The following is a 23,297-nucleotide window of genomic DNA, read 5'->3' on the forward strand; positions in this document are numbered from 1 at the left end:
AGAGGTGAGGTAGCAGAGCGTGCACCAAAGGGTTACAAAAATGTACCCAGCATGCTCCCTGCCTCCCTTCTCCCTCATAACCCGCCCCCTGACACTGGGTCACCAGTTTCGTTAGCAAGCCCAAGGTAGGAGCAGAGCCAGAGAAGAAGGAAGAGCAAACGCACACCCACATAGCATACAGGCCCTAAAGCCATGGAACTTTCCTACATAGGAAGCCCCGCTACCAGGTGCGTCTGGGAGGGCGTCCTGTGCCCCCTATGGACTCAAAGAAAGGGATTTATCAAGGTAAGACCATAAATCCTATTTTCTTTTTCGTCCACTAGGGGGCACAGGAGTTCACGCTGGGACGTCCTAAAGCTGTCCCCTCACGGGTGGGGGACGCTCCTGGACTGTGGAAAGCACATGTCTACCAAACTGTGCATTAGCCGATGCAAAGGTATCAAATGCATAATACTTGATAAAGGTCTGGGAAGAGGACCAAGTAGCCGTCTTACAGAGCTGTTCAGCCGAGGCGCCTCGATTAGCGGCCCAGGATGTACCCACAGACCTGGTAGAATGTGCAGTAATCCCCTCCGGGGGAGTAATCAGTGCGGAAAGATACGCTTGGCGAACCACTGATCTGAGCCATCTCGCCAAGGACTGTTTGGAAGCGGGCCAGCCCCTCTTATTGGCCCCATAAAACACAAACAGTGAACCCGACTTACAAGTTGACTTAGTCCTGCGAAGATAAATCTGCAACGCACGGACTACATCAAGAGAAGCTTCAGCTTCAGAAGAACCTGGAAAAGAAGGCACCACTATTTCCTGGTTAAGGTGAAACTCAGACACCACCTTTGGATGAAAATCCAGTTTGGTACAAAGAACCGCCCTGTCCGGGTGAAATACCAGAAAAGACGGTTTCCATGATAATGCACTCATGTCAGACCCCCTTCGTGCTGAGGAAATAGCCAACAAGAAGCCACCTTCCAGGATTTCAGATCCAACTCCTCCAAAGGCTCGAAAGGAGATGATTGAAGTGCCCGGAAAACTTCTAAAGAGGGACACCTCAACAGCCAGCCCGTCAAAGCCAGGCGACTCAAGTCCGGGTGTCGGAATGGCCCCTGTGAAATTAGGTCTGGACGCAGAGGTAGACTCAGAGGAGAGGCTACCAACAGGTTCCATAGAACCGCGTACCAACCTCGACGGGGCCAATCTGGGGCCACTAGGATCATCATTCCTCCCTCCTTCCTGAACTTCCACAGAAGGCGAAGTAGGAGTAGAAACAGGGGGAATGCGTACACTATCTTGCCGACTTAAAAAGTCTGCCTCAAAATTGAGAACCCCTGGGATGAAGACTGCAGAGATTGCAGAAATCTGCTTCTCCGCCCACCTGAATATCTTGGAGACTTCTTTTATCGCTCCTTTGCTGCTGCATGTCCCGCCCTGCCTGTTGATAAAGGCCACAGGCGTGGTGCTGTCGGACCGGATCTTTACAGGGCACCCTCGGATGAGGGACCCCAACCTCTGAAGAGCCAGAAGGATTGCTCTCAATTCCAGGAGATTGATCGGAAGGCGACTCTCCTGAGCCGTCCAGCGACCCTGAAAAGATTGAGAATTGCAAACCGCTCCCCAGCCCCGTAGGCTGGCATCCGTGATAAGCAAGACTCAGGTTGGAATCCAAAACGGGCGGCCCTGAGACAAGTTGTCTGTCTTTAACCACCATGTGAGAGACAGGCGAACCTTCGGGGGCAGTGTGATCAATTGACTCCTTAGACGAGTATGATCTCCTGTCCACTGGCTGAGAGTGTAAAGCCGAAGTGGGCGCGAGTGAAACTGTGTATACTCTACCATGTCGAAGACACCACCATACACTTGTGTACTGAGACCCTTCTGTGACCTATAAGGGAATGAATCTTCCTCTGAAGGGAGTGGATCTTATCCTCTGTAAGATATACTCTCTACAACCGAGTGCCCAGCCGAGCTCCCAAGTGAAGTGTCCTTTGGGAAGGAGTAAGAAACGATTTCTTCCAGGTTATCCTCCAACCGTGAGATAACAGAAGTGTAATCACGACCTGCAAATGACTCCGTAGTAGGTCTGGGGACTTTCCAAAATCAGTGGGCCGTCCAGGTATGGAATCATCCGAACCCCCAGCCGGTGCAGGTGTGCAGCCCTGACCGGCATCACCTTGGTGAACACCCTGGGAGCCGTAGATAGACCAAAAGGTAGCGCCCTGAACTGGAAGCGTTCGACCCGAAGGGCGAACCTCAAAGTGCTGATGTTCCTGTCGGATGGGGATGTGAAGTATATCTAGCGAGGCCATGAAGTCCCCTGGCTCCAGTGAGAGAATGATCGAACGCAGGGACTCCATGCGAAACTTCGGCACTCGCAGAAAAATAGTGAGCGACTTCAGATTCAGGATAGGACGGTGAAAACCATCCAGTTTGTGAATCAAGAACAGGGTGGAGAAGAACCCCTGACCCCTCTGCTCCTGAGGAACTGGAACAATGACGTTCGAGTCCAAAAGAGAGCAGATGGAAAGCTGTAGCACTTGTCGTTTCGCTGGGTCCTTTGGAAGACCCGTGCAAAAATAACACTGAGGAGGGGGGAACCGGAATGTCAGGGCATAGCCCCTGGATACCACCTCCCTGACCTGTTTAGCCACTGGACGTCTGGTAGCCCAGGGCTGCTTGGTGCAGGGCTTGGCTCCCTTAGTGGATGAGGAAAATCTAGAGGAAGGACTAGTGCCGTCGGACAAACCTCTCTCCACCTTGCCCGCCCACTCAGACACTGCCTTGGCCACCCATGACGCGGCAAGCGTGGTACACCCAATGGCCCCTGCCTGTGAAAAGCAGTCCTGAGGAAATTCTCAGAGGGGTCCTTCAAAGATGAAGAATCCGAAAAGGGCAGTACTGAAGCGCGAGCTAATCGCGCAACATGATCATCCGCCAGGGGAGGATTTTCCCACTTAGCCCTCTCTGTGGGAGGAACAGGTTAAAAAGTAGTAAGTCGCTTGGAAAGCTGGAACTTTCTAAACGGTTGAGACCACGCAGTCTCCAATAAATCCTCCATTAGGGCCGAAGGCGGGAGCCGGGCCGATACTTTCTTAAGACGCTTAAAAAGCAGGTCTTTACTTTTAGGGGCAGGAGCCTCATCCTCCCTCTGGAGGACTGCCTTAACCTCCTGCATCAGAGACTCTACCTCCGCTGAGGACAAAGTGTCATCAGCCCCTGCGGATTCTGCCACTGAGCTGGAATCCGAATCGGAACGCGGAGAACCCGCATCGGGACTCTGCTGCCTACACTGCCTCCTGGAATCCCTGCCCGCCCGAGTAGCCGTCAACCCCTGCACAGATTGTGCAAAGGATTGCCACCAAGGGGGCTCTACATAAGCAGGAGCTGCCCCAACACTGGTGCTGGCTACTGCCACAGGGGGCATGGGCACAGGGGGCAGGGGCGCAGGAGGTAAGGAGTTGACAAGCGGTCAATATGTCAATACCTGAGTCAAGGTCGAAGCCCAGGCCGGTTCCTGCTGTGAAGGCAGCAGAAGATCTGCTTCAAGGGCCAAACACCTGGAACAGATATCCTCCTCCTGCCGAGAGAGTTTGTCCACACATACCCTACAGGTACGCTGCATTGGAGATGGAGTCTCCTTGCCAGGTTTCGCCTTAGGCATACTGTCCATGATAAAAGACAAAAAACACCAGCAGTTACAACACTGACACCCAAGCAACACACTTGCAGCCTTACCCACAAAGCTTTAGCAAAGCCATTTGGTATGGGCAGATAAACTCAACAATTCAGCAAGGTGAAAGGGAGACACTGTATATGCAAAGCCAATACTATGAATGGTGACAGTGTTTCAAACTTTCATCTCTTCCAATGATATTGGAAGGAAGACAGCATCAGAGTACCAGCCGCAGGAGAGGATAAATACCACAAACACCAGGCTCCAGAAGCAGGGTGTGGGGGAGAATCCCAGCAGCCTCCATCTCTAAACCCAGCAAGTGCCAGAATGGCTGCTGATTAGGACCTTAATGAGGAGCTGGGACACCTGGGGCAAAAATATATATATATATATATATATATATATATTTTTTTTTGGATTGTGGGAGGAAATCAGAGTACCCGGAGGAAACCCACTCAAGTACGGGGAGAATATACAAACTACGCACAGTTAGGACCATGGTGGGAATCGAACCCAGGACCTCAGTGCTGTGAGGCAGTAATGCTAACCATTACACCCTCCGTACTCCTACAGCACCTGGTGTTCCTATGTGGTCACCCACTCAAGTACTTACCAGGCCCAATATACAGCATTAGCTGTAGATCCCAGGCTGTCTTCAAGCTTCCAATGATATTGGAAAGAAGACATCCGCAAAACTCAACAATCCAGCCAGCAGCAGGAGAGGAGAAATACCACACACACACCAGGCTCCAGGAGCAGGGTGTGGGGGAGAATCCCAGCAGCCTCCGTCTCTAAACCCAGCAAGTGCCAGAATGGCTGCTGATTAGGACCTTAATGAGGAGCTGGGACACCTGGGGCAATCCTACATCACCTGGTGTTCCTATGTGGTCACCCACTCAAGTACTAACCAGGCCCAATATACAGCATTAGCTGTAGATCCCAGGCTGTCTTCAAGCTTCCAATGATATTGGAAAGAAGACATCAGCAAAACTCAACAATCCAGCCAGCAGCAGGAGAGGAGAACTACCACACACACACCAGGCTCCAGGAGCAGGGTGTGGGGGAGAATCCCAGCAGCCTCCGTCTCTAAACCCAGCAAGTGCCAGAATGGCTGCTGATTAGGACCTTAATGAGGAGCTGGGACACCTGGGGCAATCAGAGAGCAAGCCTCAGCACTTCCCCAGGGGTGGGGGAGGGACTAACCTACAGCACCTGGTGTTCCTATGTGGTCTCCCACTCAAGTACTAACCAGGCCCAATATACAACATTTCCAATGTGTATGGCTGTAGGATCCCAGGCTGTCTAACCTCCCCCTCAGGCATCAACCCCCGGGACATAGCCTGACTAATTGTCCCTGGTGATCTAGTGGAAAGGTGGAGCAGTCCAGACCCCCACTGCCTGCCCCCCGCTGACTCCCATACAAACGGGGGGGATCGCTGCTAGACGCGGCTCCCTGCAAGCAGGGAACCGCCGCTTACCTGCCTGGGGACGGAGTGCAGCATGCGGGAGCCTCCGAGAGAGGGTCCCGCGACGGAAGTCCCCAGCCCAGTTGCCAGCGCTGCCGTCGCCGCCGCCGAGTGATGGAGCTGCGCTGCCGGTGATTCACTAAAAGAGCACCCGCCGCAGCAGCTCTAACCCATGGCTGTTCTAACAGCCGCGATAATGGTGCTGCTCTCTCCTTGGCACCAAAGAAAAAAACTGGTGACCCAGGGTCAGGGGGCGGGTTATGAGGGAGAAGGGAGGCAGGGAGCATGCTGGGTACATTTTTGTAACCCTTTGGTGCACGCTCTGCTACCTCACCTCTCATATCCAGCGTGAACTCCTGTGCCCCCTAGTGGACGAAAAAGAAAGACAGAATGGCAGCCCACAGATCCGCAATCAGACATGCCATTGAGAAAGGGAGTAGCGAACAACCAGTGGCTATCGAATGATTGATACCATACCCCCCTCTATCAGGGGTGGTAATAGAGGTTTAAAGCTGATCCAATGTGAAAGCAGGTGGATTGCCAAACTAGATGTGATTGCCCTCAAAGGGCTTAATGAGGGCATCTCATATGGATGCTTTTTACAAAAATAGTGCTGAGCTCTATATGATATTCACTTTTTCACTATGGTGTTTATGTTTTAGGTCTGCAGCGCATCCGTTGCCTAGGCAACGATGTGCGCAATGACGAGGATGATGCAGTGCCAACGGAGTGACATCATCATGACTGGCCGGGGCAGGAAGGATGGGCGGTCCCCCAACGGCGTGCGTCTCCCCGGAGCAGGCAGCAGATTGTGAGTATAAATGTATGTTAATGTTATCCGTTCTTGTACCTTGAAAACAGTTTTGATAAAGACTGAAACGTTGTTATACGTCTCAAAGTGTCAGTGTACATTTTGTCCAGAGTGCCGCACCTCCAAAAGCTTCTACAGATTCACTCAGTGAGGGCACCCAAACCGCTGTTAACATTATTGGGAGTGCCGGACCACCCGCACACATATACATACATATATATATATATATACATATATATATATATATATATATATATATATATATATATATATATATATACACACACACACACACACACACACACATATATATATATATATATATATATATATATATACATACACATATATACATACATATATATACATATATATATATATATATACATACATACATACATACACACACACATGTGCCTAACCATTGATATGTTTATTCATGTGAGGAGAATCTGCCTCGTGTATTATGATAGGTTGGACACATATTTAGCACCTTTTCGCCATGTGCCACACTGACAGATGTGATTGTTGGGCGCAGAGTGGGAATCCAAATATAGGCTGCTTCTTGATTGATATGTATGTTATTAATGCCCGATGTGACCGCACCTACAATGGCGATAGGTGGAAGGCAATTGGCTATCCATCTATGCTGGCACTTTTGACATTACCTATATATTATTTTAGACCTTAGGGACCTCCTATGTTAAGTAGCCCGGGTCCCCCAAAGCATTAATCCAGCTGATAGGTGCACAATTGATTTATAATGTATAATCAACTTTCATGATACAAATTAAATGGATGAAAAGTTTCTTATGTGTATTTTGCATCCTGGAATCCTAGAATAAATCACAAGTGAGACTAAAGGTCCATACACACTGGGCGATAATGCCCAGCGTTTCACCGCCGGACTGTACACACTGTGCTGAAAGCCGTCAAACTTGCTGTTTTGAGCTTTTAGCTCAAAATCGCCCTGTGTGCAGAGCCGGCCCTAAGCAATTTGATGCCCTACACATATATATGTTATACAGTATATCTAACAGACTTGTGCTGCATACCTTTGACTGCCCAAGCTGCACTTGGAGGTAGGAGCGTGATTGGCTCTATGTAGTACCCCTAACTGTCCACCCTGCACAGCTCTCTGATCAGTGTCCTCCTATCACAGCTCAACCTTCATTGTCCACCCAAAAGCACTCTCCTGTATCACTTTAGGGGTTGGCATCATTTGGTCTACAGCATGATGGTCGACAGTCATTAGGTCCACACCATTAGGTCGACATGGGAAAAGGTCGAAAGGTTGTTAGTTCGACAATGTCTAGGTCGACAGTCAAAAGGTCGACATGGGTTTTTTCACTCTTTTTTTTACCTGAATGACAACACAGTCGACATGGACACAGTTTAAAGTGCACTGCATCCCCTCACATCGCTCGGCACACTATTTTTATTCTCCCGCCACGCCCCTGTCGGCACAAAAAAATAGTGAAAAACCCCATGTCGACCTTTTGACTGTTGACCTAGACACTTCGAACTAACATCCTGTCAAACTAATGACTTTTCGACCTAGAACCATGTCGACATTTTCCCATGTCGACCTAATGACTGTCGACCATCATGCTCTGGACCAAATGACCGCATCCCCACTTTAGTCTGGACTGGCTCCTCTTGCTTGAGGACAGTTTGCTCAGGTCCCTTACAGTCAGGGCCGGACTGGCCATCTGGCAATTCTGGCAAATGCCAGAAAGGCCAATGGCCTTGTGGGCCGGTTTTGTGCAGAACTTTAGCTGCAGTCATACGGCACCTGTGCTTGCCCTGCTGCCTCCAGGTCCATCACTGTGACAGCCGCCGCATAATTTGCACATTGACGCAATGACGCCACAGCGTCATGACATCATGACACGGCGGCCGCTGCCTCCAATCCTTGCTGCATGGCTGTCACAGTCTGTGCCGCCCGCCCAGCCCATCATTACCATGACGCAGCTGACCCGCCAGCGCCAACACATCCACAGTGACAGTCCTGAAGAGGGGGAAGCTGAGGGCTAGGACAGACTCATCAAACATTTCCAGCGGCGGGAGAATCTGCAGCAGGGTGCCATGGCGGTGGGGTTCTATTTAAGCAGAGGGCCGGGCAGAGCCAGTCACGTGGTGACTGTAGTTGGATCCATTCTACAATGCCAGGGCCACAGTGAAAGCCCAGACTAGTAAGTGTCCTGCTCTTGTTTTTTGTCTATGGGGCATAACTGTGTGCAGCATATTGTGTAATGGGCATCACGGTGTGCAGCATTTTGTGTAATGGGCATTACGGTGTGCGCTTAATGTGTAATGGGCATTATGGTGTGCGGCATAATTTGTAAAGGGCATAACGGTGTGTTCCATAATCTGTAATGGGCATTACGGTGTGCGGCATAATGTGCATAACGGTGTGTTCCATAATGTGTAATGGGCATAACGGTGTGTTCCATAATGTGTAATGGGCAGTGTAATGCCTCCTTTTTGTGATGCCACGCCTCCTTTCCATGAGGCCACACACCCTTTTCGCAACGCGGCTTCGACACGCATGGGTCCCTTCTGCTGCAGGTGGGCCTGTGTGCTCTAAAAATGCCAGGGCCGATTTTTGGTCCCAGTCCGGCCCTGCTTACAGTGATGCACAAGTACAGTTCCAGAGTAAGTCTGACTCCGCAAAGAGCCATGGGAGGAGGGGCTGCTGCAGCTGAGCATGCGCAGCAGCCCTCCTCAGATGACGGTGGCCATACTTGTTAGGGGAAGACATGACGTTCTCTCTCCTGCAGCCTCCACCTCCGTCATGTTTATTATGACCATCACAGAGGAGCAGCGTGCACCCTGCCCAGTGCTACTACTGCCGGCTTAGCTGTGCAAAGTCAGAGGCGGGCGGCGGCGGTTTCCGGCCACCAATGTTGAAGCTGAGCCGGCCCTAGGCATTCGATGGATGCCCCTAGGCAATACAAATCGCCCTAGGCAATTGCCTAGTTTGCCTATGCCTAGGGCCGGCTCTGCCTGTGTATATGGGCCTTTAAGCTTTCTTTAAAGAGAATTGAACCAATATCAAACATAATACTTGGCTCATATCATGGTACATATTTTACAACTGGTAATATAACTCCTCGTTTTACTACTGTCAATTTGACTTATATTCTTCTAAGCCACAGAAAGCTTTCTGGTAGCAACAAAATAATAATAATAATATAAAAACATTGCAAATTGTAAAGGAGCTGAAAGTATCAAATATTACAATAAAAAGTTACTTTGTATTGACAATGAAATATCTGCCCCTGAGTGCAAATATTATATAATACATTATCTACATCAAGAGTTCCCAAAGTTTTTGAATGACGGCACCCCGAAGCATCAGAAATGTTTTCGCGGCACCCCTAGGCTGAAGATTTCTCATTGAGAAAGTCAGAAACAAATATTAAGTAAAATAAATTGTGTTGATATTTCATCCTTAAGATCAGTTATGTGGTAATGGACAGGATTTACATCGGTTTGTCCACAATGTGACTATTATAATGTACATAAAGAACTTGAATTGGTCCTGGACCACCAACCCAGGGCACCCCTGCAGGTCCACCAAGGCACCCCAGGGTGCCACAGCACACAGGGCCTTATTCTATGTCACTCTTTCTGACTAAATCCTTCTTAGATGGACAAAACCATGTGCACTGCAGGGGGGCAGATGTAAAATGTGCAGAGAGAATTAGATTTGGGTGGGTTATTTTGTTTCTGTGCAGGGTAAATACTGACTGCTTTATTTTTACACTGCAATATAGATCTCACTTTGAAGTAAAACCCCACCAAAATGTAATTCTCTCTGCACATTTTACATCTGCCCCCCTGCAGTGCCATGGTTGTGTCCATCTAAGAAGCATTTTGTCAGAAAGAGTGAACTAGAATAAGGCCCACAGTTTGGGAACCACTGCTCTACATACACTGATCACACATTAAAAAATATGAATGATGAACATGATGAGCACATACCTGGCTCAGAGTTTTCCACAGAAGCCTTTGGAGTGCTAGAGGCGGGATGTAAATTTGATGCTTTTAATGGCTCTTTAGCTTTCTCAAAACTGGATTCTCCCAGACCAGAACTGCTGTCACTCAGTATACTGCTGTTATATTCTCTGTCATTGCCAGTGAATAGATCATCTGCATCCTCGGTGTCCATTGTAACATTCCTTTACAGAGAGGCAACTGTGAAAAGCAAAATATAAGAGGCACAAGAAATGTTTTCATCACACAATAGTGGCAGGAGTACTTTATTCATCAAAGCTACATTCTACCACTTGCCTGTAAGCTTTTATCTTGACAACTATTCAGTAGGGTATCATGATCCAATGAACAGTGAGCCATGAGATAAGTGTTTGTGGGTGTCAACCGGGCAGCTACATCATCGTGAACACACACAAACACATCCATTTCATGGGATTATCAGATTACTTTTTTTAATTTTGTGCCATTATGAGATATATGGATGTCTCAGTACAATGCAGTGGCATATATTCAATGCCGTGGGCGAGCGGTGACTGCGAGCAGGACTTTTTGCTTGCAGTCACCGCTCACCCTGTTAGTATTCAACTGACCCCCCTCATACGCAAATTCCCCCTCGCTCCGTTTTTTGAGCGAGGGGGAATTTGCGAATGTGCCTCCAAAAGCTGCGAGAGCCGAGGCTAATTACAGCGAGTTTGCTGCACTAGCCTCGGCTCTCGCAGTTTAGGGGAATCCTCGCAGTTCTGTGACGGCGAGGATTCCCCCGGAACGTTGCATAGTGCGAGCGGCCGGCGCGGGGGTTAAACTGCGAGGATCACTGGTTTTCTGCGATCCTCGCAGTTTAACCCCCTTGCCGGCCGCTCGCACCAGCATTGAATACATGCGTCTGTGTGTGTGTGTGTGTGTGTGTGTATATTATATATATATATATATTCGCAAATTCCCCCTCGGAGCGAGGGGGAATTTGCGTATGAGGGGGGTCAGTTGAATACTAACAGGGTGAGCGGTGACTGCAAGCAAAAAGTCCTGCTCGCAGTCACCGCTCGCCCACGGCATTGAATATATGCCACTGCATTGTACTGAGACATCCATATATCTCATAATGGCACAAAATTAAAAAAAGTAATCTGATAATCCCATGAAATGGATGTGTTTGTGTGTGTTCACGATGATGTAGCTGCCCGGTTGACACCCACAAACACTTATCTCATATATATATATATATATATATATATATATATATATATATATATATATATGCAATACAAATATATAGGTGCGCTGACACTATTAAAGTCCGTTCCCTTCAAGGAACAAAAAGTTCTTTGAAAATCCACACCAATCCAAATGCTGTTAGTAGGTGCAGCTCCCCTCCAAATGACCCGATTCCCACGGGACCTTGAACGTACACACCACCTAAAACAAATAGAGGGGGCGCTTCATGGTGTATTAACGTTTATTATAAACGTGGAAATCACTTTATTTAAAATTTCTCCCACGGAGAATGTAATGCCCGTACCGAAATATTCATCCGGTGTGGGCTGAATACCACAAGATATGTTATACAATCCACTGGCTCAACAACTGCATGCCCAGAAGGTATGGTGTGTAACTCACGATACCGGTGGGAGACATCCAGCAGGCACGATCGTTACACAAACACCGGCGCCTCAGCGTCTTCACAGCGGGCTTCTACCATATATATATATATATATATATATATATATATACATACACACACACACACACACACACACACACACATACACAACATACACACACACAATGCCACCGCACTCTCCATTCCTGTGAATAGGGTGCAAACTGCACTCGCCATTCCCAAGTTGGGGTGCAGTGGTCTGTGACAAGGGGGCTCAACACTCACAATAATAAAGTAACTCACCTTAATATACAAATAATCAAATAAATAATGGGGTTTTAGTTCATGAACTGATCAATGCATTTAAGCTTGCAGCCCATCGCAAAGGGACCGCATTTCACTGCAATTCCTACTTCAACAATTAGTCTGTCTCATATATATATTACGCACAGGGCCATCAGAAATAGTGGGGCCCAGGACTGGCAAAATAGGAAGGGCCCCCTAGTGTTAAAAAAATACATATTTTAGTCAGATATTTTGGCCCACCAATATATATATATTTTTCTATGCCCACTGCCCAGCAATGTGTTTATTTTTCTATGCCCATTGCCTAGCAATGTATATATTTTTCTTTGCCCACTGCTACCAATGTATATTTAAACACCACTGCCCACCAATGTTTATTAATAACAGGCGGTAATAACAGGCCAGGTAATGGCCTGCACCAGTAATCTATACGTTACCACTTATTATTAATAAACATTGGTGGGCAGAGGTGTTTAAATATACATTCGTAGGAGTGGGCAGTGGACATATACAAATATAAACATTGGTGGGCAGTGGGCATATAAAAATATATACATTGGTGGGCACTGGCAGTGGATATATATAAGATACACATTGGTAGGCAGTGGGCATATAAAAATATATACATTGGTGGGCAGTGGGCATCTAAAAATATACACATTGGCGGGCAGTGGGCATATATATAAATAAATTATTAAGGGGGATATTCAATCTTCAGGTCACGGCAGGCGGGCTTGCTCGCCCGTCGTGACCCAGTCCCGTTCTCGGTCAGCTCGACCGAGAACACGCAGGCGGGATTCAATGTCCCGCCTGCCGGGGAGCGAAAAGGGGGCGTGGCCGCGAGTTGCGGCCGGGAAGTGACGAGATGCAGCCGGCAGCTCGTCACTTCCCGGCTGTTCTCGGCAGAACGAGCCCGACAGCTAGAGCTGTCGGGCTCGTTCTGCCAGGAAACCCTGTTCAATGCTGTCGGGGAAGACAGCATTGAATAGGGCCCGTCGAGCATCTCCCCCACGGGAGATGCTCGACGGAGATTGAATATCCCCCTAAACATGTGGCTCAACACTCTCCATGATAGACTAACTCACATGTACTATTACCATATAGGTAATTGGCTTGCATAGAATACCATCATTAATGTAATGTGACTCTGACCATAGTGTATATTATGAAAAAAAAAGTTATATATATATATGTATATCAGTAGGGAAATCTTAATAATTTGAATGTACAAATGAAATGTTTAGCAATTATGTATGACACCAATTTAATGTAATTGTTCATCATGATTTCATAAGCAAACATTTTAGGTGGTCTGATATCCTGCAGGCCACAATAAGCCAAGGGCTCGCTCAAGTAGATAGAATGTCTGTCCCCATCCTTAGTTATCTATATTTTATTATTTGAGTTTATATAGTACTTTGTATGCTTGATTCCATTGCATAAAATAAGACCCTGACAGAGGGCGGTATTCAATGAGCCTGATTCGCCAGGTTTTTATGGCGAATTTGTGCTGTTTGGCGAATTTCTGACAAAAACGGTGAATCACCCTATTCAATGACCACATGGCGAATACATTTGAAGTTTTTTTTCGCCAAGATTCACCGAGTAACAATCGCTATCTTTTTATGGTGAAGTGGAATGTGAACTTTTAAAATAAAGTGTTTTGTTTTTTACATTTGGTGTCAAAAAATCAGGAATTTTATTCTGAGGAGGGGCATGCTATTTTTATTCATGTGCTGTAAGCACATGAATATATATTTAATTTTAAAAATAATAATTTTTTTTTTGTTTGTTTTTTTACACAGCAGCCAGCAGGGGGCGCCGGAGCCGAGCCGCTCATTACATAGTCATATATTCACTGCACGATCATTACGATCGTGTGTAGTGAATATACGCCCCCCTGCTGGCACCCCCGGGGGGGGCAGCCTGTGCTGCCTGGCACCCGGGGAGCCCACCTAACCCCCCACAAAGGTCTGGGCTAGGCAGAGAGACTACCATCTTTCTGCCTGGCACCGTCCTCAGGCTCCCTGCGGCAATCGCCGCAGGAGCTCATATTCGCCAGTCAGGGGCTCGCTGCCCCTGACTCGTTGAATACCGGAGCCCGCCGGCTCCGGAACGTGGCAAATGTGCAGCGAATCCAAAAAAGGATTCGCTGCACCTCGCAGGTATTCACATTGAATGCCGCCCAGAGTGTCAAGGCAGGTGTGTATACAGTTGGCTTCAGAATATGTTTGGGAATCATAAAACCCCCTGTGCCCAGCATCTAGGTTTTATGACAAGACAAGGCAAGGAAACAACTCTTTTGTTCACAGCCTGAGCAAACAGATCCTTGATTAACTAAAGGGCCCTACATACACAGAGATTTGTGTCAGAGATTCATAAAGGGAGATTCAGCACAAGAGATTTCACTCTCTCAGATAATGAGCCACATACAGAGATATTTGTGTTAAGGCCCCCACATACAGCACGATATTCAGGCATTTTCTGAGCGATTCTAACAAATCGCTCAGAAAATGCCTGAAGATGCATGTAAATCTCTGTGTATATAGCCCACACAGCGATTTACATGCGCGCACCCGCCGTTCTGAATCTGTCATAGATTCAGAACGGACGGGCTGTTCAATTCAGAGCAGTCGCTCAGAAAGCTCCTGCTCATCTCCCGCATGTGTGGCTGCGGGCAGATGAGCAGGGCCGAGCGACTGCGGACGCCGCAGACCCGCCGCACCCCGCGCCGCAGAACCCGCCGCCGCCACCCCTGACCCCCTCCCCCACCAGCAGTAGCACCCATCCCCATCGCCACCCCCACCTCTCCTCTCGGCGGCAGCGGGGCGGCAGCGCGGCGGAAATGTTAAAAAAAAAAAAAAATTAAATTTCAAAATGGCCGCGGCCAGCCAATCACGGCTCGCCGCGTCATTGCCCCGCCCCCTAGAGCTGGCTATATTAGCCAGCTCGAGACGGGGTAGGAGCAGTCAGTCCGACGGCGGAGAAGGAGAGAAGAGCTCCTGAAGTCCTGGGAGGCGCGGCCAATGCAAAAGAGCTTAAAAGGCCGCCGCCCCCAGGTGTAGAACACAGATGAAGAGGCAGAAGCCCTGGGAGGCGGCAGCCATGCAAAAGAGCTTAGGCGGCTGCCGCCCCCAGGTGAAGATGCCGCAGAAGCCCTGGGGGGCTGAGCTCCCCTGGGTGAAAAAAGAAGAATCAGATTAATAATATATTTTAAAACCAGTGTTTGTGTGTTTTATTTTAATATTTCCTTTACAGGGGGGCTATAGGTACCGGCGGGCCTTTAATGCCCCACATGCTGGTACCTGTGGTTCTCCCAAGTACCAGCATGTGGGGCAGGCTTGCTGGGACCTGTAGTCCTACTGTAAAAGACAATATTACTGTTAAAACAAGCTATCAACCCTGCACCCACCGCCCAGGGGTGCAGGGGATAGCCCCGGGCTGCAGCCCAGGCCTGGGGTGCCCTGGAGAGGGGGGACCCCCTTATTTGGGGGGTCCCCACCTCCCCAAAAACTCCCGGCCTGGGCTGACTAGTTAGGGTGGGTAATGCTTTGGCCACGGGACACCATCAAGCGTGTCCCCTGGCTATGGCATTACACCCCCTGCTAGTGGAGCCTGGTGCTGGTCTCCAAAATACGGGGGACCCCTATTCATTTTGTCCCCCGTATTTTGGAAACCAGGGCCAGCCCAAGAGCCTGGTGCTGGTCCCCAAAATCCGGGGGACCCCACGCACTTTGTCCTCTGGATTTTGGGAACCAGGACCACTCAAAAAGCCCGGGGCTGGTCATGCCTGGGGGGGGGACCCCATGCCATTTTTTTATTTTACAAAATGATTGTCTGTATGACAGGACGAGACGCTGGACCCCGGACTTGGTAAGTATTTTTTTTTATGTTCGTTCCCACTGCACCACCAATGTTTAAAAGTTTGCATATGGGGGGGTCGGTCGGTGAAGGGGGAACCACTAGCCACCAATGATTAACTTTTTTTTTTTTTGGGGGGGGGGGGGCAATATTAGGGGCAGGTGAAAGAATACTTAATAAAGTATTATAAGTAATGTTCAGTAATAATACCATTTTTGTGATGAAGTGCAGTGTTTCACTTTCTGTGACAGATTTGAAATCTCCCGTGCTGAATCTCCCAATTTGAATCTCTGACATAAATCTCTCTGTATGTGGCTTATTGTCTGAAATGAGCCACAAGAGTGAAATCTCTTGTGCTGAATCTCCCGTTATGTATCTCTGGCACACATCTCTGCGTATGTAGGGCCCTTTAGAGATTCATAATGGGAGATTCAGCATGGGAGATTTCAAATCTATCACAGAAAAGTGACGTAAAAAACTGCACTTCATCACAAAAATAATGTTATATGGTATAGTAACTACAGGGACTAGTCAGCATAGGCCATAAGCTGCCCATACACGCTGCTAAGCGTGCTGTCCCGATGTGTGCTTTGAGGTGCGCGCTCCCGCGGCACCTCATCGCACAGTACAAAAAGTATGTGCTTGCACATACTTTTTGAACTTAGGTTTCATCACATTGCATCGCATTGCATGCACAACGGATGCACATGCAATGCAATGCAATGTGATCCGTGCTAGTACAGCACGGAAAGCACGCCCTCATAGCAGCGTGTATGGGCTGCTTAAAATAAAGCAGATCCAGGCAGAGCTGAACTGAAACGTATTACAGAGCATCGCAGCGCCACATTGTGTATTGTACATAAGGGCTAGCTAGCAACATCATAAAATATAAAGGTTAAGAAGATCATACCGAAGAGGAAATCCAGGCATTCCTAAAAGGGGAAAATGAAGGAAAAGTTGGGGACTGTGGGACTCTGACAGTGGGGATAATAAATGAGAGGAGCTTCCACATAGATATCTCAGCCGTGCAATTGCACTCAGCTGCTTGTAAGCAAACAAATAGCTCAGACTTGCGGCTGGATGAATGGAGCATGACAGAGGTAAATGGCACTTTAACTAATTTCCAAATTAATCTGTTGGGCTCTCTAAGTACAAAGTCCTGGTGTCACCGTGCCCCCAGAGCAAGGAGAGGGACAGGACATTATTAGCAGCTCCTGGTATCACCAACTTATCTGGGATCCTCACCCGCAAACAATCATTGGTGGCACAGTGGGAGCAAAATAAATAAATAAAATATATATATATATATATATATATATATATACACACACACAGACATTGGCCCCGGCACTCCTTTGCCCCTAATGTCAGGGTGTCTTTGCCCTGGTGCCTTCCAATGTAGCGTAACAGCCACCAACAGCCACCACTTCCGGTTTCGGCTGAGGCTTCCAGCGGACGTGACAGAGCCGGCCTCCGGCCGGTGCCATGCCAACACATCAGGACATAGACGCACTTAGTTACAATTGGTGCTGTAAACAAAAGTGATTTAATTTTTTACATCGGTACTGGCTGTGCAGAGAACAGCAGTCTATAAAGACAGGGTACGTGTCTACAGTCAGCCGGCAGGGTGACTATGGACAGATACGGCAAACTGACTGTAGTCGCGTACCCCGTATTTATAGCAGTTTGCCGTATCTGTCCATAGTCACCCTGCCGGCTGACTGTAGACACTTTTCCCCGTCTTTATAGCAGCCAGCAGGGTGACTAGGGACAGATACAACGACCTGCTATAAAGAGGGGGTGCATGTATATTTCTTTAAATATACATGGGGGAGAGATGAACACTTCTTGTGCTGTAGCAGAGATCATGCAGCTATGGAACGCCCACATTGGCGTTCCAGCTTTGGCAGTATAATCGCAAGAATGGCCAGCATATTGATCGAACGTGTGCAGTTTTGTTCCGATATGGGCCTGTCTTGTCGAATTAATATTAAACAGCACTGAACCTTCGACCGACCGAGTATGGATGGACAAGACCATTTTTGGCCGTTAGAGGGGAAGGGGCCACAGTTAAGTTGCAAGTATAGTCAGAAAACTGAAGGAGAGACAAGTACATTTACAGAGGAGAAAGTCCTCACAGAACTCTCAAAACTGAAAGTGGATAAATCAATGGGGCCAGATGGGATACATCCAAGGATACTAAAAGAGCTTAAAGGGGAGCTGGTAAAACCAATAACAGAATTATTCAACCAGTCACTAGCTACTGGAGTAATCCCAGAGGACTGGAAAACAGCGAATGTAGTCCCACTGCACAAAAGTGGAAGCAAGGAAGAGGTAAGCAACTATCGACCAGTGAGCCTTACATCAGTAGTAGTAAAAAAAAAAATATATATATATATTTTGACAAACCGAAGACAATGTTTTCTATGTAGTTTTTATAGGACAAAATACATTTAGTGCTGGTCTACATTATTGGAAAATTTCTGAATCCTTTAGGACAAGTGGTACACCATTATATTTTTGGAGTACAATTACATTTAATATAATGGGTCTTTAAATTGGTGCTTTAGCCGGCCCCCTAGAAGGGTACATATTTCCCCCGACATATCAGCACCCTTGGAGTCAGCCGCTCAGTAAAGTGACATTATTCTTGCTCAATCACAACATCCTAGCCCCACCCTCAGCTGTTTAATTTTTGTAATCTCAGCATTATATAGGGGTGGCATGGGGCTACAATGATGTGTCACAGCCCAGGACGGCTCTACCACTAGGGAATCAGGATCAGGGTCGGGGGGGGGGGGGATTACCAAGTCTGCCTGTTATAAAACTAAAGGCCCCCTACATGCCATCCCTACTTGGATGGCAGGATCGCATATGATACACTGTAGGCGTTATTCTGGTTCACTCATTCCGGCAAATTCCTAAATTTCTTCTCAAATGGACAAAACCATGTGCACTGCAGGTGAGGTAGATGTTACTTGTGCAGAGAGAGTTAGAATTGGTTTGGGTTTTATTATCTATTATATTATGTACTATATTGCAGTGTAAAAATAAAGCAGTCAGTATTTTTTTTGCACATAAACAAAATAACTCACCCAAATCTAATTCTCTCTGCACATTTTACATCTGCCCCCCTGCAGTGCACATGGTTTTGTCTATTTAAGAAGGAATTTGTCTGAAGGAGTGAACCCCTGTATTTGGTCCTTTTGCATACGACCCCAGCAAGTGCTGCCGGATCTGATAAATCTTGCGTGCAGCACTTTCAATCTCTGGCTCTGATCCATGATCTGAGACAAGCCTTATATGATTTTCGCCTTTTCAACGGGTTCTCGGCCGAATCGGGTTAAGAGGACCCAAATCGCACAAGTATATGGTATATATAGTATATAGTACATGTTTGATTATTTTTTGCCTCTGTTCTGTTACTTTCAGTGATCTCATTGTACACAAAGTGGACAAGAATTTGCTATTTATCACACCAGTTTTGTGTGGCTAAATACCTGCAATAACAAATTCTGTATCACTGCAGTAAGAGACTATACAGAATGCAAGTTGTCACTTTAAAAGCTAATTGATAACTTCCATTTCACACCTTGGCATTCAAGTGATTGCTTTCACAATCACATCACTTCCTTTTTTGTGAATATTATTTTGAAAAAAATCTACATAGGAGGATGGAAGCTGCAGGAAAAGGATCACAAGATTCCTCTCCTGTAAGAATATCTCCATAGAGTTAAGGTGCATACACACGGGCTATAATCGCTGGCAATATGGTTGCTGAGCGACCATATTGCCAGCGATTGGAGTGTGCACCGGTGATAAATTGCCGGGTGTACGCTTCCATTTTTAGCCCTTTATGATCGCTGGTCGCAGGAGCTTGCTCCTGCGACCAGCTGATTCCCTCAGCGGCTCCCCCAGCAGAGGTTCCCTTTCATCAGCGACCATCTTTGGTCGCTGATGAAAAGGAGACACTGAGCAATATATTGCTGGGCAATATATCGCCCGTGTGTACACAGCTTATGATAGAGCAAACCAACAAGACCAGCACTCAACAAAACAGAACCTCTCTGTAATAACCAGTACACACAATACAATATCCGATATCACCAATATCATTAATGATATCGGCAGTCCCACGAAATGAACGACCTGTGGGTAAAAGACTGAACGATGTCATTCGGTAACATAACGCAAAACACCCAGGAACATGCATTCACTGAGGATAATTTCAGATTTGCGATTTCAGAGGTTGAATAAAAATTATATATACGCACATTAAATATGCTTGTACTATATGAGTAAATGTTAATAAATTAACTTTATACATTTCATGCATTTGAGGAGTGTTAGCTATGCCTGAACTGCAGAGGGACACGCTGCCCAGATGCGTCAACCGTGGCTGATTGGTAGATGCACACCCGAATGTGGCACAGATTTCCATACAGGTGTGGCATCCACCATCAGTAAAAGCTGCATCCATATTCACAATCATAGCTGCAGAAGAAGCTTCTTCCAACATCTTCACAGCCTGAGCAATTTATGGCTGACCAGTTTCGCTCCAACATGGGCACTTTATCAAAGAATCTTTGAGAAAGCGCCCATATTGGAGCGAAACCTGTCAGACATAATTTTCAGGACCCCCAGTGGAACCTCTGATTATCACGTAATGGACAGTCTGCACTTCGTTGTTCTTTTTTGATGAAATTTTTATCTGATCCACCTCTTATACATTAGAATTTTAATGTATGTGTATATGACGTCATATTGATTCATTTAGGATGTATGTACTCTTCATTATTTCTTATTAAACCAACCTGATCTTTCAAAATGAAATAAATATCAATTTGCATTTATTTAATATAATATCAGTCTTGTCTTATTTCAGCACAGAGACCTTTTCAAATATTGTGTTTAACTTTTAGATCATACTAATAACTGGCAGATGAGAAATATTATATATCAATTTTAAGGTTTGAAAATTATATAAATTTCCATACAAAAACCAATAACCTAGTAATTGCATGGAAACATATACGCTGCCTGGGGACTATGTAAAAACCGGACCCAGACTAGACCCCGACTGGGGGGGCTGCCCTGTCCAGGGGGGCTGTCTGTGACACCTGTCACCAGGGAGAGGAGTGAATAAAGCCTCCCTCCATGTATCAAAAACCGGGCGGCCCGGACCACTCGGGGAGGCTGTAATCTCCCCTTCCCGATGTCCCTGATGATAGCTATCACAGGGACCCCCCCGGATAAGACACTCCCCTTGTGGTGCGGACATACTTGCCTACCTGACCCTCTCCATGCGGGAGAAAATGCTCTGTTTTTGGACTTCCCTGGTAATGTATGATTGCCATCACCTGTGGGGAGCTAGGTAAAGGTGTTTTACCACAGGTGCATAGCATTTGCTCCGGCATGGAGAGGGTCAGGTAGTCAAGTATGGGTCCGGACCGTCCGGTTTTTGCTACATGTCCGGACCATACAGGGCTTTATTCTGCCCCTCTTCATCTCCCTGGTGACAGGTGTTAGGCTGGTTTCACACACTCCGGCTCCTGCCGGACGGTGAAATCCCGCATGGCCAGGGAGCCGTGCCGCACACATTAGTTGTGAATGGACACTATTGTGTCCATTCACACGGGACGCCCAATGCCCGGCCGCAGGGTTGCAGCCGGATCCCGCCACTGGAAGGGACGGCTGCCGGGCTGTGGGCATCCCCTCCATGATAAACTACTGTGTGCGGCACGGCTCCCTGGCCGTGCGGGATTTCACCGTCCGGCAGGAGCCGGAGTGTGTGAAACCGGCCTTACAGGCAGCCCCCTGGACAGGACACCCCCCAGAGTCTTGTCCTGGTCCGGTTTTTACCCATACCCCGCTGCCTGCACTCTGAACACGAGAAAATATCTAATAGACAGAGCATAGTGTTTTTATTATAATCTAGGTACTTGTTTCCTAGCACGGCCACAACGATCTTGATCTGGGGCATCGCAGGTAAAAAAATCGCGTCGGTCGCATCGCATGCGGGCTAAAAAAACGACTGACGCGATGCCCGCGATTTCCCATAGGGAACAATGTAAAATGACTCAATTTAACCAAATCAACATAGGGAACAATGTTAAATGGGCCAGACACCCAAAAAAAAAACCCTGACCAGTGAAATGGCCCCCCAAAAATACTTAACGCCACCCCACGATCAACGTCAACCCGAAGCGTGGCGAGCGCAGCGAGCCCGCGAGGGGCGGCGGTACGCGTCCTCCGACCTTTTCATACCCCCACTATCCATGTTGGCGTGGAGTTGAGAATAGATAGTGTGCCGAGCGTAGCGAGCCACCGCGCCCGAAGCGTGGCGAGGGGACGCGGATACCTTCACCGGTAAGCGTGTCCCTTCGCGGGCTTCACAGGTATCCGTGTCCACTCGCCACACTTCGGGCTCGTTGGCTGGCCACACTATCTATACTCAACTCCACGCCGACGTGGATAGTGGGGTATGAAAAGGTCGGAAGACGCGTACCGCTGCCGCCGCTCGCCGCGCTTCGGGTTGACGTTGATCGTGGGGTGGCGTTAACTATTTTTGGGGGGGCATTTCACTGGTCAGGGGGGGGGGGGTTTGGGGTGTCTGGCCCATTTAACATTGTTCCCTATGTTGATTTGGTTAAATTAAGGCATTTTACATTGTTCCCTATGGGAAATCGCGGGCATCGCGTCGGTACCATCGCATGCTTTTTTTGGCCACATACGATGCGACCGACGCGATTTTGACTTTTTCAATGCATTTCAATGGGAAATCGCAGGCATCGCGTCGGTCGCATCGCAGACCATTAAAAATTATCCCAGCGATGCCCGCGATTGTGGCCGTGCTAGGAAACAAGTACCATAATCTATAAAATGCAGAAAGTAATACAGCAAAAACTATTCAAAAATACACATTTGTATTGTATTTCAACAAAAAAGTGATGTTACAATTAATACGCTACATGTATCAAATATCATCAATTAGGATGGACAGGAAGCTGTGCTGTATTCATAAACTATGAAAGCGCACTAGCTCAATTCCTTCTATAGTCTATATAACGATACAAACGCTTCCGAGCTGCTCCTATGCCTAGACATAGTCACAGAGATGGAATAATATATAAACTGTAAAATAGCAGGAACATTTGAGAACCGTCCACAGCCTCACCGTGAGAGATCGCGCATGCGCCACCGACATCTGCTTGCTGGCATCTACTGATGACGCCAACTGTGCGCTGTGTGCTGTAGTGTGAGTGACTCGGAGACAACGTTATGGGCTATTGCTATAGTGCACAGCTGACAGTGTATGTCTGTACTCTGTATGAGATCCGGAGCTGTAAAGTGGCAAAAGAATGGTTTTTAGATAACAACATCAATTGCACATGGGAGCTGGAATATAATAGTTTGTAAATAGAATGCCGAGTAGGAGGGGGGCAGTATAAAACATGAAGGTTGTAATGAATGCATTGATAATTTAGGGCATACAAAAATAAACAAAATAAACATGCTGTATCTGGGAATAGGAAAAGAATTAGAGAATTCTGAAAGTCCGTAGATCCTACACCATGCGTTATAATGTGA

General features: G+C 47.4%; 1 protein-coding gene across 3 annotated transcripts in view; it reads right to left on the reverse strand.

The window, feature by feature from the left end:
* L3MBTL2 (L3MBTL histone methyl-lysine binding protein 2) overlaps positions 1 to 23,002 on the reverse strand; it is a 176,564-nt gene extending 153,562 nt beyond the window's left edge. For all 3 annotated transcript variants that reach the window (XM_083156631.1, XM_083156632.1, XM_083156630.1), the window contains exons 1-2: positions 22,885 to 23,002; positions 9,932 to 10,144 (exon numbers count right to left, since the gene is read on the reverse strand). In XM_083156631.1, coding sequence (XP_083012757.1) covers positions 9,932 to 10,118 — 187 coding nt within the window. In that variant the 5' untranslated portion in view covers positions 10,119 to 10,144; positions 22,885 to 23,002. The remainder of the gene's footprint in view (positions 1 to 9,931; positions 10,145 to 22,884) is intronic.
* Positions 23,003 to 23,297: the final 295 nt, after the last annotated feature.

This window comes from Crinia signifera, chromosome 8 (genome assembly GCF_055691185.1).
Source record: "Crinia signifera chromosome 8, ASM5569118v1, whole genome shotgun sequence".
In the NCBI taxonomy this organism is placed as follows: Eukaryota; Metazoa; Chordata; class Amphibia; order Anura; family Myobatrachidae; genus Crinia; species Crinia signifera.